Consider the following 16,848-nt stretch of genomic DNA (forward strand, 5'->3'; position numbering starts at 1 on the left):
CTTCATCTCTTCTCTCCCCACTACCCTTCCTGCCCTCTGGCAACCACCAAACTACTCAAATGATTGTTTGCTTTTTGGTGATGGTAGAGTTGCATGCACATCTTTTTTAATCAGTAGAGTGATTTGGGGGATTTATAGGTTTTTAGGGTATAGTCACTGTTAGGGTTACAAAATGTATGAAGTCACAATACTAGTATGGATTTAGGAATCTTGTTTAATAAATTCTACTCCTCTTGAGGCAAGATAAGGCCAATGTTTATGGATAAGAAGTAAAAAAAAATTCTATTACCATTCTATTATTATTATAGTAAGCATTATATCAACTATATAAATATTTAGTGGTAAATAATGTTCTAAAAGATACCTGAATGGGCTTTTGAATTTTTCTTCATGTACGCATATTATTAGTAACCTTATGCACAGATTACTGAAATGGAGACCAAAATATTCTTTAAGAGTAGTACATAATATAAATGATTTTAAGAAAAAAACAAAAAAGGTATACTAGAAAGAATGCCAATTTTTAAATTCCTATACTTTCCAGGTAAACTACTGTAAGTCAGAATCTGTCAGAATCCCTTATAGATGAGTACAAAATCAGAATAGTGAATTCATTTTACAGAGCTAGTGTGTGGATAAGGTCACAATGGCAATAAAAAATGAACCCATAGAAAAGAGTGTGAAACAATTGGGTATAAGTCCACTCCATTCTTTTCAGGTATTTGATCATTAGGTTAAAAAGTTATCAAAGAATTCAAGGACTTTTGCACAATGGCACAACTTTTCAAGAACTAGCTGAAATTCTGGCAGTTGCAAATTGATTTAATCCTGCCAAAATAAAATCAAGTTCTATGAGTTTGACATGAGCATGCACATGTTTTGATATACATTTCTATATCTTAGTAGGGAAAGTAGCCTTTTGAGTGAGACCTCTTGTTAAGGTTATAAATAATAAATGGCAAACATGTATATACAGCAATATTTAATACTGTTTGGCACACACATTAGATACTACGTTAATGGCAGCTAATATAATAATTTCCATCAGCGTCAGTGTCACCAGCAGTATTAACATTTTTATTTTATAGACATGATGTTTTCATGTTTGGTAGCTTTGAGGGAGGAGTCTGTGTATATGTGTATATATATATATAATGCTCAAAAGAACAGTTGGAAATGGTTAAATATATCAAGTTGATTAGTAATAGGATATAGTAATAACTAAATGGACTAATCACATTTGTTAAGTTTCAACTGTGGGTAGAATTCTATCTCCTAGAGCAATGAGGAGAGATACAAAAGAAATAGATGCTGGCTCCTACTTTATGGAAATTTATATTTTATAAGTGAACAAAGCAGAAACACCAGGCAAAAAAACCCAGGAGCACTTAGAAATGTTTAAACAAGAGCAATGTAGAAAACGACATTTGGTCTGCTATCCCTCCTGGCCCCTTGTTCAATAAAGGACAGAAGGTCCAGAGGCAAGAGTGAAAATTTCAGTACCGTCCAAAGGGATCCTCAAGAAGAGCATGTTAGAGGTGTCCAGCATGACGCACCGCAGGAGGGTCAACACGTCGATGAAGCCTGACTCATTGGTCACCTCCTCCAACCTGTCCAGATGCGTGTTGAGGGATTCAGCACAGACTGTGACCATGCGAACAAGACCAGGGCCTGACAGAGCTGCAGGGTGCACATCAGAGAATCAGGCATCATGAATTCCAGGGCACACACACATCAGGCCATTTGGCTTTTTATGTTGGAGCTTAATTGTCCACAATTTTTTATTCAATAATTGGGTGGAAATTTTCATAATCTTTTCTTATGCTTTTGTGTGGTCTCTTAATTTTCCATAAGCATGTATCCTATGGTTAAGAATGATGAATTGAAGGAAAGTAGGGATAAGTATTAATTTAAACAAACTATTAAAAATTAAACTTTTCTTCATGCTCTAGCCAGTTATTTATGAGATTGCAAAGGAAACATTTAGTACTTGTGGTCATAAATCACAAATCAGTAATATTTCATATTTATTGTATACATTTCCCTCTAAAGATGATTTGGATTTGCCTAGGGTCATATTTATTTTGTGTTTCAACAGGTGGCAGGATATTACTGCAAAACTGGTCAAATTGGATCCTAACTATTTGATCTAAGGTGCTTCCTGTTTAAGTGTAAAAGACTAGTGATATAAATCCCCCAAAGTACCCTTCTCTGAATTTTGATTTCTCCTCAAACTACTTCCAGGTTTATTTTATTCAACCAATGACATGGCAGCTAAGCAATCCCTTGCTTGCTTACCAGTCTTCCCTCACTGAACTGAGGGCTCTCTAAGGACAGTAACAGCTGCTCATTAGCATTGCACTTCAAGCTAATGGTCCATGGGGGCCCTCATACATATTTTTTCCATAGAGGAATGAATGAATGAATAAATGAAAACAGAATAAACTGGATCTGATCTTACTCTTGCCCTGTTCCTGACCATCTGAGCTGTGGCTTGTGGGTCCTGATGGTAGGTGGCCTACACAGGAGGGTTTAACCCTTAAAGTGCCCCTTTCTCCCTATGTCTTAAGTTTCTTTAAGCTTCTTTTAGGAGTAATCTCTTTTTAAGTCTTTTATTATTCAGATTTGCTATTAACGTCAGTCTTTGAAATGCGATGAAAAATGCTGGGAAACTTTGTAGATGTAACTTCAGAAGAAGACTATCCTCTCTCTCTCTCTCTCTCTCTCTCTCTCTCACACACACACACACACACACACACACACACACAAACACACAGAGGTTTAGGTGCAGAACCCCCATGCCTAATGGTATACTTTGCAAATAAGAAAGGAAGCCTGAGGAAGCCTGAGGACTGGTCCTAGACTTTTAAGATTTCCATACATCTTGGAAGGAAGGTTGAGGTAGGAACAGGCTTTCTGATTATAGAAAGGACTTGGCAGATGTGAAAGGCCAGGATGTTGTTCTCTGGGTGACTGCCACTTCAGCAAGCAGGAGAAATGGCTCAATGCTTTGTGTGGAATGGTTGGCTTAGAATGTCACTTGTGGATTTCTCCCAGGCCTATGCATGATTTGCCTCTCTGCTTAGGAGTTTGAAGCCACATGCCAAACTTATAGGCAAAAATGTAATAACATTGCTTATAAGTAGTGGTATGATATAGATATTATTTAATTTTTAAACTGTGCTAAAAAGTATTGAATCTATCCAGTCAAAAGAACATTGGGCAAGCAATCAGCAAATACCATCGACATGGACACATTTCTTGGCAGTTTGGGGAAAAACATGCTGTTTCTTCACCCCTTGCCCCGACCCTTCCCCACATCCCAAGATAGGCCATTGCCTAAGTTGCACTTAACTATTTCCCTGCAGACTCACCCAATAAGTCAATACTTTAATTAATGTTACTGATTTAGATACCAAAACTTGTGTCAGACTTTCTACTATATCAGGAAAACCAATGCGGAGTCTAAGAGGAGATTCATTGAAAAATGCCTAGGAATCCCATTGATTATGTAAATGTCAGACATCACAGTGAACTTTCCAATAAGCAATTAGCCCCCTATTTTTTGGCATTATGAATTTGGGTCCAGTTGTGTAGCACTTTTTGTAGAAACTCTGACCTTCCATATAGAAGGCTATCTAAAAAAAAGTCACAAAGATGTTTTGCCTACTTTCCAAGTACTGTAGGGTCTACTACTATAGGGTCTACCCTTTTGGCATCTCTTGAACCCACAGCCTCCCCTCCACCCTTGCTGCATCACTGCAGTAGCTCCTAAATGTTCTCACTGCTCACAGTCCTGCTTCCTTCCAATTAGTCATTTACTCTGCTACCAGAGGGATTTTTATGATATACATATATATTCATGTCATTCTGCTTAAAATCTTTAGTGATTCTCCATGGCTTTTGAGATAAACTCAATTCTTTGCCTTAACTGAGAGGTCTTTGGTGATCTGGCCCTGCCCTCCCCTTGGCCACATCCCTGAATGTGTCTGCACCGGGCACAAGGGCTTACTGACAGGTCCCTGGATGCGTCATGTCTATCTATTCATCTGTGCCTTTGAATATCCTGTTCTTTACTCCTAGAATGTTTGTCCTTTGTTTTCTTAATTACCTTCTACCTTCATTTAAAACTCATTATGAGCATGCATTCTTCTGAAAAGTCTCCCTTGCCCCTCAGTGTGCTTTAGATGCCCTGTTCATCTGTACTTGGCATCACTCTGTACACACTGCCAGCATTACCATCACTCCATGCACACCGCCAGTATTACCGTCACTCCGTGCACACCGCCAGCATTACCATCCCCTAGGGTGGTATTTGGTGATGTGCTGAGCTGCCCCTTCCTAATTCAGCCCCAACTCCCCCATTAAAAGTTCCTCAAGGTCAGGAATGACATCTTGTTTGTAATTGTATCTTGGTACTGAGTTTAATGATGAGAACAGTAATTTGTTAAACTAATGAACTTAGAGATTCTTTTAATTAGCTCTTGCATGTCAGCCTGGAGGATATTGGTATGTAAAATTAACTACTTCTACATACTAGTTCACATGTTCCTAATGCACCTGAGCCCAATGAAAAAGTCAAATGTACCTTTCTACGGGATCTGACTGCATTATTTCATTTGTTCTTCTCAGTAGCCCTAGAGTGCAAGTTTTATAACGTTTATCACCTTTTTTAGATAGGGGAACTGAAACTCAGAAAGGCAAAGTGACTTGCCTAAGGTCACATAGCTAGCAAGTAGCAGTGCTGGGACTCGAGCCCATAACCTATAATACTGAGTCCTATACTTTTTCCATTAATGCATTCCATAGTTTTACAAGATATAAGGTGATTTATCTCCCCCAACATGAGTGATAGGCAGAATAATAGCACCCTAAATTTGTCTAGGTCATAATCCCCAGAACCTACTAATATGTTAACTTACATGAAAAAGGGGACTTAGAAAATATGACTAAGACTAAGGACCTTGAGAACAGGTGGGCCAAACCTAATCATGAGTTCTTAAAAGCAAAGAACCTTTCCCAGCTGAGGTCAAAGCCAGAGAGAGATGGGATGACAGAAGGTGGGTCAGAGATGTAACATGAAAAGGACTCAACCCACTGTTGCTGGCTTTGAAGCTGGAGGAAAGGTCCACAAGCAAAGGAATGTGGGTGGCCTCTAGAACTGGAAAAAACAAAGAAAGAGTCTCTCCTAGAGCCCCCAGAAAGGGACATAGTCTTGCCTGTGCCTTGATTTTCAGTTCATTGAGATCCATGTCAGATTTCTGACATACAGAACTGTGAGATAAATGTGTTATTTTAAGCCACTTAGTTTGTGGTAATTTGTTACAGCAGCAATAGGGAAGTGATACACTGGGGTCTGAAGCAAGAGTTGTGCTGAATCTTGGTGAGGGGCAGCTCTGAAGGCTGGGCTCAACACCCAGGGGGCCCAGGTCCTGGCCTATCTTAGCAGTCACACAGAAGGTGGCTAGCTAGGTTCACAGCATGAGCTGCTGGAGGGAAGGCTGTGCATAGACAGGGCCAGACCTAAAATCATCTAGCCCCAGATTCTATCACTGACATTTCCAGGGCATGATTATCTTTCTTTATGCTTGATAGTAATGTCAAGGGTTAGTCATGTGTATTCCCCAACAGTTCTGTTTCCAGCATAATGAGGTAAAGGGGAAAAATCCCTAGATAAGGAGGCTTGCAACTGGATCTCAGCTCATCCATTACTCCCTATTTTGCCTGGGTGAAAATCATAACTTCTTTGGGATTTTATTTCCTCAGCTATTAAAATCAGAGGCTAGGTGAGACAGCATATATGGTCCTTCTAAGTTCTAAAATTCTCTAATTTCATTCACAGATTCCTTTCTGCTAAATCATGTGGGCTGCCAGTCAAGGACTCAGCAAACACATTGTTTGGCCATGTTTAAATGAAACATATGGGTGACATGCTAAATTCATAACAGAAATGACTGTAAGTATATAGCTTCATCTCTTCTTTATGCCCATAAAATTGCTTTGCACATCAATAAGAAGAAAAGAATTTGTGGTGATTAAAAAATACAGGCTTTGGGGTTATATTCTGGGCCATCATTTACTAATGATTGGATCTTGGGCAAGTTACTTAACCTTTTATGCCTTCATTTTCTGTCAATTTTAGGTGATAACAACATTTACCACATGGGGCTGCCATGGGATAAACATATCAAGTATTTAGAACAATGGCTACTATAGAGTAAAGGTATAATGTATGTTAGCTCTTCCACCTTTATTATTTGAAAGCTGTGATGCAGTAGAATTCAAAATATGATTTCAAACTAGGCATGGTGGCTCACACCTGTAATCTGAGCAATTTGAGAGGCTGATGCAGGTTGATTGTTTGAGACCAGCAGTTCGAGACCAGCCCGATCTCAAATGTGGCAAAACCCCAACTCTACAAAAAATATAAAACTTAGCCAAGCATGGTGGTGCATACCTGTAGCCCCAGCTCCTTGGGAGGCTGAGGTGGGAGAATCACCTGAGCCTGGGAGGCAGAGATTACAGTGAGCCAAGGTTGTGCCACTTCACTCTGGCCTGGGTGACAGAGTCAGACCCCATCTCAATAAATAAATAAATATTTTAAAAAATACAATTTCAAAAAAGGCACATTTATAGACAAAAAAGAAGATTATAGCTAAGTACCTGCTTACCTTTCATAAAGAGGGGCCGAGTTGTTTTCCAGAGATCTGGATTGTTGTTAAATATGATGCCTTTCTCATGCATACCAATGCACTGCAGCCCAAGTTTGCTGCCGAATCGAGAGCTATAATGATTGTGCTTCATTACATGGAACATACTTGAGGACCTGAAAAGAAACCTTGATGTCAATTTTTAAGGGTCAGGAGAACTCATGGTGATACATTTTGACTAGGAAGTAGCTCTCTTAGCAAATTCATGTTGCTCCAAAGGCAATGTGCATGATTTCAAGTATTCAGGTTGAATAAGCACTTCTGTTAGCATGAGAACATCCTTCTCCAGTTGAATCATTTCTACCTACTGACTCTTTGTTCGAACATCACAAAAGACAGAAAACACACATACATACTTATTTCACACATACCATTCCTTATTTCTCTTTCTTCTCTAACTTCACCAAAATATGTCCCACTACTGGAGTCAGAGCTGCAAGGGTGTTAAGAAGCTGAACCCTCCATACCATGAGAGCCAGAAGAGCCTCCAGCCTCCCAGGTATCATCCAGCCTCACTCCAGAAAATGCCACCCATTACAAGAGTGAGCCACAGAATTGGAAGTTTGTGGAATTACTGAAGTCTTGTTTTCCCAGTTTGGAACCAGCAGTTTTGCCTACTACCACCCAAATCCAGTCTCTAATCAGGCCTGTTCCCTCCAGTAGAGTGTCATTTAGGGCTTGAAAAACATCTCCTTGGGCACTTCTAGCCCTGAGCTTGGCCAGGGCCTAGCTGGGCTGGCATGCCAAGTTCACTGTGGTAGTAAAGGAAGCTATTTTGGGGCTCTGCATTCCATCATGACTCATCAAAGTCTCCAGGGTTACAGGGTTCTCCCATGATATAAGATATAATGAGTTGTAAGACAGTGCATTTTGCAGGATGCTCAATTGTGCAAATTCAAGATGCGTAAGATGTCATTGGTATTATCTTGATTTCAGATGTCATTGTTACTTTCTTGGTGAACTTAATATTTATACAAATTTTCATGTATTCATTGAAGCTTTGGTCCTCCTTCCCCTCTGGTCTCCTGAAATTTTGTTTCACAACTGCAAATTCTCCTATTATGGAGGGTTTCAGAACCAATAACCCTCAAAGATTAGACGTAGTTACTATAATATCTGCAACTGGTTCTCAGACGGGTTGGAGAGACTCTTGCTCCTCCCTCTGCTAGTTGACACTTGGCTCATAAAAGGATACCTTTGCCTTAGTGAGGTTGTTCAGTTAATGCCTGCTGAAATACATTCCCAGAGGACTCTAGGACAAAAATGTGCTGCTCTGGTTTAATGGATTAGGTTGTGGGCTCAGTATTAATCCAGTTCTCACATCTGGGATGTGTTCCATCGTCCTATTTAAGCTTTAAAAGTAAGTCCCTGAAATAATGGTAGTGTCAAGAAGTCAGAACAGAATCATTATTATATGAAATACAAAAATTAGCTGGGCATGGTAGTATTTGCCTGTAGTCCCAGCTGCTTGGGGGGCTGAGGCAGGAAGATAGCTTGAGCCCTGGATGTTGAGGCTGCAGTGAGCCATGATCATGCCACTGCACTCCAGCCTGGGTAACAGAGCAAGGTCCTGTCTCAGAAAAAAAAAAAAAAAGCAGAGTTATTATTATATAAATAACTGTTTACTCAATATTTATTTCAGAAAAAAACCCTATTTTCAAATCAAAACACTATTAAACATTCTCTTGATCTGATTCCAGATAATATTCATCAAATAATCCTAAATTTTGGACATGTTTGCCTCTCTCTAGCAACAAAAACAAAAATAAAAATCCAGAGGCTTCCATTTGTATTCTAGGGAATTAATTTGTCTGATGGTTCAAATTTTGTCATCTATAGAAAAATTATGCCATAGGAAGGAATGAAATTGTTATGAATTAAAATGTTTGAAAATTCTAGCTTTATTCACCTTCCCCTCCATCATTCTATAATTAAAGCAGAAAGTAAGGAATTTTTATATTCTTTGTTCACAAACTCATATCTAAAAATTTTAAGCACTCAGAGGACAAGCAGAGCAATATTTTTCTGCTCAGAACCTAGGGCTTTTGCTTCCTGTATTAATCATATTGGCCTGTCCATTTCATTAAAAAACTTGCTAATCAATTTTTAGATGAGAATAAGAAACTCCAAACATAAAACAAACCCAAGTAAATATTTGCTAGTTATTAATAATAAAAAGCCAAACTTTAAAATTCATGTGTCCTTTAGGGGGCACCAACATCTCAGCTATTTTGAATCCAAAGCTCAGACTTGTCAAGGCACAAAGCTAATCAGGCAGAAGTGATAAAGCAAGGGGATGGATGACTGGCTACAGAACAGCAATTTAGAACAAAATTGTTTCTAAAAGTAAGCTGGATTTATCTAACCAGAATAAATTAGAAAAGCGAAGAAGGGAAGGTCAGCGATGAGCTAAGGACCCCAGACCAGAGCTCCTCTGGGCAGTCAAGACAGGCCTGGCTCTGGCTTGTGGGCCAGCCAGCAACACTGCTGGAAGCAAGTGTTATACTGATTATTTGGGAAAGAGAGGATTTCTTACCACTGGGGAGAGTCCAACTGAGTCCCCAACCTCAGAAGGGACAGTGCATAGTGTTGCGTGTCTGGTTACTAGGGTCATTTTTCCTCATTAAGCGTGACTGAGGGCAAAAGACACCTCCAAAGATGGCAAACCTATTGTCTATTCAAAATGAAAAGTAGCCAGAGAGTAAGCTCTTAGGTGAGGAGGAGGAAGCCACCTGAGTTCTGGGTTTAAACAATTCACACACTTGTGGGCAGGTTTAACAGTGATAAGGAGGCAATTAATGAAATAATTGGTGCCATTTTTTTTGAGACAGAATCTCTGTCACCCAGGCTAGAATGCAGTGGTGCAATCTCAGCTAACTGCAACCTTCAACTCCCAGGTTCACACAATTCTTGTGCCGCAGCCTCCTGAATAGCTGAGATTACAGGTGCCCACCACCATGCCCAGCTAATTTTTTTGTGTATTTTTGGTACTGATGGGTTTTCACCATGTTTGCCGGGCTGGTCTCAAACTCCTGACCTTCTTCATCTCCCAAGGTGCTGGCATTATAGGTACGAGCCACTGCACCTGGCTGGTGACAAACATTTAAGAACACTTGCCTCATGCAAGCCTATTCTGTTCCATCAATCCTATCACCTTTTCACTGTCCTTCACTGCTCTAATATCCTCACTTACCCAGCTTAAATTCTAGGTGATTATAAGAGATAAACAATCTTTATAAAAGACGAATCTTACTGTAATCACCTAACCAACTGATCAAATTTAACGTCAATGCTAGTGGGACAACCCGTTAGGCATCTTCCAATGTGATGTAATATGAAGTTCCTAGTACTACTGAAGTGTTACTGCAAAAATGTGCAACCTGAATCTAATTGAGTCTTTAAACCCAATTTTCCATTTATAAGAAATACAGGGAATAGATGAATACAGTAAATGACACCATGATGAAACAGTGAGAGAAATTCAGAATGTGGGATATCTCATAACTGACCTGGTCTCTTCAAAAAGTCAGTGTCATAGGGGGAAAAGTGTGGTGGGGAGATGTTCTTTCAATTTTCCTATTCATTTGATAATTTTCTTAATAGAAAATTGGGAAAAATCATTGTCAATCATTAAAGTTAGAATACCCTTCCCTGAATCCTCAACTCCCTTGACCCTCTTGTTACTTTGTCAAGGTTGCCTGGTAAAACAACAACTCCAGCCAAATCCAACTCTTAGCCTATTCTATGTTAGCACCTGGCAGTTGGATTGGGTTGGGAAAAAAAAGAAAAACCATGTGTGCATGCATGTGCGTGCGTGAGCCCACACCCGCCTGCTGACAGGTTCTCGGTTAAATTCAAGTGGGCCCTTAGTGCCGCTGGCAGTTCTACTGCATGTCCCCAGTCCATTCACTTTCTCACTCTTCTAGATGACTATTATATTCTCCCCACTCAGCTCCAGCTGAAGACTTTTCCTATTTTCCCAAAAAATGGAAGCAACTACAAGAACATTTCCACAAGCCCCAATGACCAGGACCTGTGCCCATATATTCCACATTCCCTCCAATTACTATGGAAATTCCATGTCCCTATTCAAGGCCAACCCATCCACTTGTCCCCAGGGACCTCTTCACACCTCACCTAGCACACCCTTTCTTTCTCTTTCATCAACAATCATTTGATTTTCCTTCATAATTTACCATTCCCTCTACAACTCACATGCTGTGATATCTCCTATTTTAAAAATCAAAACTCATTTGCCCACACATTCCTCTCAGCTACTGTCCCATTTCCTGCCTCCTTTTTGGCAAACTCCTTGGAAGACTTCTCTACACTTGCTGCTTCTGATTCTTCTCCCCCTATTCTCTTTTCTGGTCAGACTTTTGCCCCCACCAGTCCATTGAAACTGCTCTTGTCAAGGTCACCTGTGACCTCCCTGTTGCTAAATGCAGTACTGTAATCTCGATGCATTCCCTTGCCCCATTAGTGGTATTTGACATGGTTCACAATTTCCCACTCCCTGATATGCATTCTTCACCTGGCTTTCAGACATTACACTTCCTGGTTCTCTCTTCTCGGTCTGGCTGTTCCTTCTCAGTCTCTGTTGCTAGTTTCTGACCTATTTACACTTGAGGGTCTCAAGGTTCAGTCCTCTCTACTCATCATCCCACTCAAGTGTCGACTGGGCATGTCAAATCTAACATGTCTGGAATGGAACCCTGATCCTTCCCCCTTCCAGACTTGCTCCACCTATCTCAGGACATGATGTCTCCATTCAATGTAAAACTGGACAGCACTTTAACTCTTTATTTTTTCTCTCACACCCTACATCCAATCTGTCAGGAAGTTTGTTGGCTTTGCCTTCAAAATATGTCCAGAAGTTTCCCTCATCTCTTGTCATCTCTACTGCTACCACCTGGACCAGCCAGCATCACCTCTTGCCTAACTGGTCTCTCTGTCCTCATCCCTTGTCCTCTTGCACCTGTTCTCAACAGAGCAGCCAGAATGATTCTGCTGAAACATAAATGAGTCATGTGTCACTCCTCTGCTCAAAGTCTTCAATGGCTTCCTTTCTCACAGTGGGTAAAAGCCAGAGTTGTTACAATGGCCTGCAAGGACTGACATGATTTGCTGGTAAATACTCATCTCCAGTATTCTTCCACTCAGGCTCTTGCTGTTCCTTATGTCTAGAATGCTTTTCCTCCAGGTCTCTGCATGGGCTACTTGTTCATTTCCTTTAGGTGTTTATTTAAATGCTATCTTCTCAGTGAAGGCTGCCTGAACCACCTATTAACAATCACACTTTCGTCTCCACAACTGGTCCTCCTCCATCTTCCTTCCCTACTCTCTTTCTATGTAACACCTCTCTGCCTGATAATAGTGTGATCAACTATCCTGGTTTGCCCAGGACTACGCCAGTTTCAGCACTCAAAGTCTCGCATCCCGGAAATGCCCTGGTCCCAGGCAAACTGAAACAATTGGTCACCCTGCTGATACACTATATATTTTACTTGTTTATTGTTGACATAATTAACAACATATTGCTCCATGAGAGTAAGGAATTTTGGCTGGTTTGTTTACTGCTGCATTCCCAGAGCTTAGAACAATACCTGCTATACATAGTACGTTTTCAATAAATATTTAATGGATGAATGGAGAGCCAGTAATGACTATTATAACTTAGAATCATTCAGTGCTTAGTATATAATACATTCTCAGTAAATGTATGTTCAAAGAATAAATGAAGGAAACCCCTGTAAATGATGTGTAAATTTGCACATCAAGACAGGGGTAAAAATATAACCCTACTTAGTATGTTAATTGCTGACAGACATGCAAATCTAACCCAGATTAGCATGCTAATTGCTAATTTCCCTTTATGAGTGCTACAATTTTTTTTTTATATTCATTACAAAAAGCAATCTAGGCACATATAGTGGACATATGGTGTCATATGCGGCACCTACAGACCCTCATTAATTTAGAGCACAGCTGCTGGGTAACTGCCTGGGGGAACCCTGAACCCATCATCTATAGCTCACCAGATGGACCATACCTCCAAGGCCCCCAGTGGCCCAGGCGGCATCTCAGCAGTGCGCATGCCTGATTTCTCCCCTGAAGTTCTGCAGCCCCCCACTACTTTGGGACAAAGCTAGAGGAAAAGTTGCACCATAATTTCTACACAGTTGTAATGACTATAGACCTCAAACTTTTCTAAAGAAAAAAATCTGGCAAACTATTCAAATAAAAATAAAAATCTTTCTGAGGTCCAATGGGGTCTTTTCAAGAGGTACGGGGAATTCTGGAAGAGACTTGAAAAGCAGGCAAGGAAAGGAGATGGGGAAAAATATGTCCTATTCCCGAGGGGACCTCAGCCTTTAACAGCAAAGTTGAGCTGCTCTGAGGCAATTAAGGAGAACACAAAGACTCTGACAAGTGGAAAGCCTGAGAGGGCAGAACAAAGAAAGAACTAGGAGAGCTGGAGGTAGGGTGGGTGGGTTATGGCTGCGTCTCGTTGTGCACCAGCCTGGACTTGGTGGGGGTTGTTGGAGTCACTTTCCTAATTAAGACAAGCAGAGTGGTCAGATGCCACCCCCCACTGTAAGAAACAACCACTTTCAGGAATTGTCTTTGGAAATTTGGGGAATTTTGCTGGAGACCTAAGAATCTAGCATAGAAATATCTAGTATCTCAAAATGATTTCTGCCTGGGTACTGTGGTCCTTTCTCAAGTCCATCATTCTTTACTCCATTTCTAGTCTCACACCTCCACCATCTTAGCATAAGACAAAACCAAACCTGCATCATTGTTTCCCCTCACCCGGAGGAGAGGCCCTCCTGCCCGAGGAGCTTCCTCCTCCACCCTCTCTCTAGATGGAATGTTCTCAAACTCAGCGGTACCCTTGGATTGCCTGGGGATTATTAAACACTACTGATGTCTGGGTCCTACCCCGAGAGGTTCTGAACTAAAAGTAGGGGTGTGGTCTGGGCAGTGGGGCTTTGAAAAGCTCCCTGGGTGGCTGTAAGGTACAGCCAGGGTGAGAGGCACTGTGCTAGATCTTGGACTGCAGGTAGATATACTTCTAAATAAATATCTGGGGGTCATTTCACCTGTCTGCTGAGGGAAAGAGGTGATGGGGAAAGCAGACTCTGGGCTGGGTAGAGCTGGAAGGCAGGTGGCTGTGCGGGGAAATGAAAGAGCAGCTAGCAAATGTCCCTATCCCCAAACCCAAACACCAGTGCTTCCAGGATATTTGTGAGACTGTAACCAATTGTAAAAGTGACTCAAGTACTGATTTTTAAAATGAGAACATATCAAAAACATATTATACTCACTTCAGTTTGGCTGATTACAGCCTAATAGACCAGGAGAAGTAAATAAAAAAGTAATTAATTATGATCTAGTTCTTAGAACAGTGGTTTTCAAACTCAGGTGTGCAACACAATCACCTACATGTAGATCACCTGAGGTCAGGAGTTCAAGACCAGCCTGACCAACATGGAGAAACCCTGTCTCTACTAAAAATACAAAATTAGCCAGGCGTGGTGGCGCATGCTGTAATCCCAGCTACTCAGGAGGCTGAGGCAGGAAAATCGCTTGAACCTGGGAGGCGGAGATTGCAGTGAGCCGAGATCATGCCATTGCACTCCAGCCTGGGCGACAGGAGCGAAACTCTGTCTCAAAAAAAACAAAAAACAAAAACAAAAAAACACGGATTGTGTGTCCTACCTCAGACTGTCTCACTTAGTGGGGCGGCCAAGAATGTGCATTGCTAACAAGTTCCCAGGATTGTTGATCCTGTTCCTTGAGGGACCACACTTTGAAAACAACTGCATTAGAGTATTTCACAATAAACCTAGTGAAATAATGTTTTCACCTGAAGCCATTTCTGTTTAGTTGTGTAAGTGAGGTCTGTCTTGGCTACTCTTAAAAGTGGTACAACACAAAACTGAATGAAACAAACCAAAAAAGCCCAGGCCCCAAAAAATTTTGGGGTAGTTTGAAATATTTGGAAGTATTCATATAATACTGATTTCTCCCCCACTCCCTTCTTTCAGTATCTGCTTCAAATATTTGGGCTTTGAGGATATCATGGTATTTTATAAGATGTAGTAGTTTACGACATGTATTTTATGTATGCAATCTTGACCTGAAAAAATTATGTAGTTTCTAGAAAAGCTTCACTTACTTTTGAGCTATAGTCTTTGTATCTGAATGAATAATTCTAACAAATTGGAAGACACCCTGGTCAGCTTTAGTTTGTGGGTGAAGTTCTGTTATGGATTACAAATATAAGGAGGTATTGAGACAATGTTTGCAGATAGCTTTGCTAAAAGTCAACTAAAGATAGTATTTCTAGGGAAATACGCCGTCTTTGAAATTCTCCATTTTCTAAGATCAATAAACAAGAAAACAAGCATTCTACCAAACTAGTTCTTTACAGTCAATTCCTATTTGGTTAACCATAGAACTAATTCAATCTGCTTGTTATCCACAAAATATAACAACCATTTGTTGTTGGGAGGACACCATTTTTTTAAATGGGTAACATTGTTCCTGATTTATGTAAGATCATTCCGCTGGGACACTGGCATAAAGTCATAAATGGGAGAGCAGCATGTGAATGACTTCTTTTTCTACTGTCCGTTCTTTTATTTCTTTTCCTTTTTTTTCTTTAATCGGATTCAGCCAAGGTCAGCTTACTGTCTACTCTTTTAGAGGTGCTCAGTTGCTTGGCGGGAGAGTAGCAAATTGCTAACCAGATACCTCTGTCTCAGGTTTTATTTCATTTTAAAAAGACAGGGTCTTGCTCTGTGACACAGACTGTAGTGCAGTGGTGTCTTGGTCTTTATTTTTGTTTTTTATGGTTGTTTTTCTTTGTTTGGCTTGGCTCTTTTTAATGTTTATTTGTGGTTAAGACCAAAAAACTTAGAAAAGCAGAAAAGAGTATGTTTTATCAAAATCAAATTCATGGATCACAGAGATTTTAAATAATTTCCCAACTTTCCAGAGTTCTTTATTTATGTACCACTGGCTTCAATTCAAGCAAAACCCAATTATTCTGTTTGCAATGTTAGATTTCCGGGGATTGCTCATCTTCATTTCAGTGGTAAAAATATAGTGTCAGAAACAAACACATCAAGATTCAAAATTAAGTTGTCCTAAGTAGAAAAATCTCCAGCATCAATTTAAAAAGTGTGTCTTTGATTATGAACAGACTCACTTGCTGATAATGAGTGTTTCCTCTCCAGAGATCCAGACTCTCATGAATTCTCCATACATCCGGTTGTAGTAGTTGCAGGCATTGCCGATCCCCATCCACAGGAATCTGCCGTGGGAGATGAGGGGTCCAATTCCCATGCAGTAGCCGGGACCTAGGACAGGAATCACAGCACAGTAAGCATCTTAGCCATACCAAAAATAGCAACTGCTTTATGTTGCTCCTGTTTTTTTTTTTCTTTTATAGCTAAATATTCTTTATCTCTGATGTGTATCTGTGAATCACGAATAAAGTGAAACAAAACAAAAGCCTCATGCTTAACATGAGGCACTTCTCCCCTCCATGAGTAAAAAGGAGTTCAGTGGCCACGCTGCACTAGTTTTATTTGGTCTCAATCATTTCAGTCTGAATGAACTGGGGTGTGTGTGTTAATTTCTTCCCATGTTAACTGGTGTTAGTGAGTTCTGAATACAAGTCAATTGGTGTGTTTGGTAGCAAACACGGAAACACTGACAAGTGACAAGCCAGCAGATCTGTTTGGTGCCTAGTTTTTTCTGGAAACTTTCAATTTGAGTGCCCTGGTTGACATAGCATAAGCTTTTGCTTGAATCATCTGAATTGGATGTTTAGTCCCAAACACAGCAAATAGTGTTTAGTCTTTTACTTTGCAATAGCTGAGTTAATATGAGTAAGACTGTCAGCTCTTTTTTCCCTTTAAATAGATGATCTTTGTTAATACCTGTGGAACCAAAATATGGTCTAAGGTTACTAATCTTGTGATTATTTTAGTAACACTACATTATACAGTAGATGACTGACTTTGTATTAAAATAATTCCATTAAGCTCTTTAAAAGATTTCCATAGCAGATTTGATTGAATATGTATTTCCTTAAACTGTCATTAGATATATCAACCTTTAA

At 40.2% G+C, this 16,848-nt stretch overlaps 1 protein-coding gene and 1 long non-coding RNA gene across 27 annotated transcripts in view; one reads left to right on the forward strand and one right to left on the reverse strand.

Annotated features, from left to right (window-relative positions):
• The window catches only part of LOC118144843 (uncharacterized), a 236,035-nt gene that overhangs the window by 143,866 nt on the left and 75,321 nt on the right, over positions 1-16,848 (forward strand). For all 23 annotated transcript variants that reach the window (XR_013520983.1, XR_013520990.1, XR_013520987.1 and 20 more), the window contains one exon: positions 5,843-5,956. This is a non-coding gene — a long non-coding RNA (uncharacterized LOC118144843). The remainder of the gene's footprint in view (positions 1-5,842; positions 5,957-16,848) is intronic.
• CYP19A1 (cytochrome P450 family 19 subfamily A member 1) overlaps positions 1-16,848 on the reverse strand; it is a 95,716-nt gene that overhangs the window by 11,289 nt on the left and 67,579 nt on the right. For all 4 annotated transcript variants that reach the window (XM_009005417.5, XM_009005416.6, XM_009005419.5 and 1 more), the window contains 3 exon segments: positions 15,931-16,081; positions 6,672-6,826; positions 1,504-1,680 (listed from right to left, as the gene is read on the reverse strand). In XM_009005417.5, coding sequence (XP_009003665.3) covers positions 1,504-1,680; positions 6,672-6,826; positions 15,931-16,081 — 483 coding nt within the window.

This window comes from Callithrix jacchus, chromosome 8, assembly GCF_049354715.1.
Source record: "Callithrix jacchus isolate 240 chromosome 8, calJac240_pri, whole genome shotgun sequence".
Classification (NCBI taxonomy): Eukaryota; Metazoa; Chordata; class Mammalia; order Primates; family Cebidae; genus Callithrix; species Callithrix jacchus.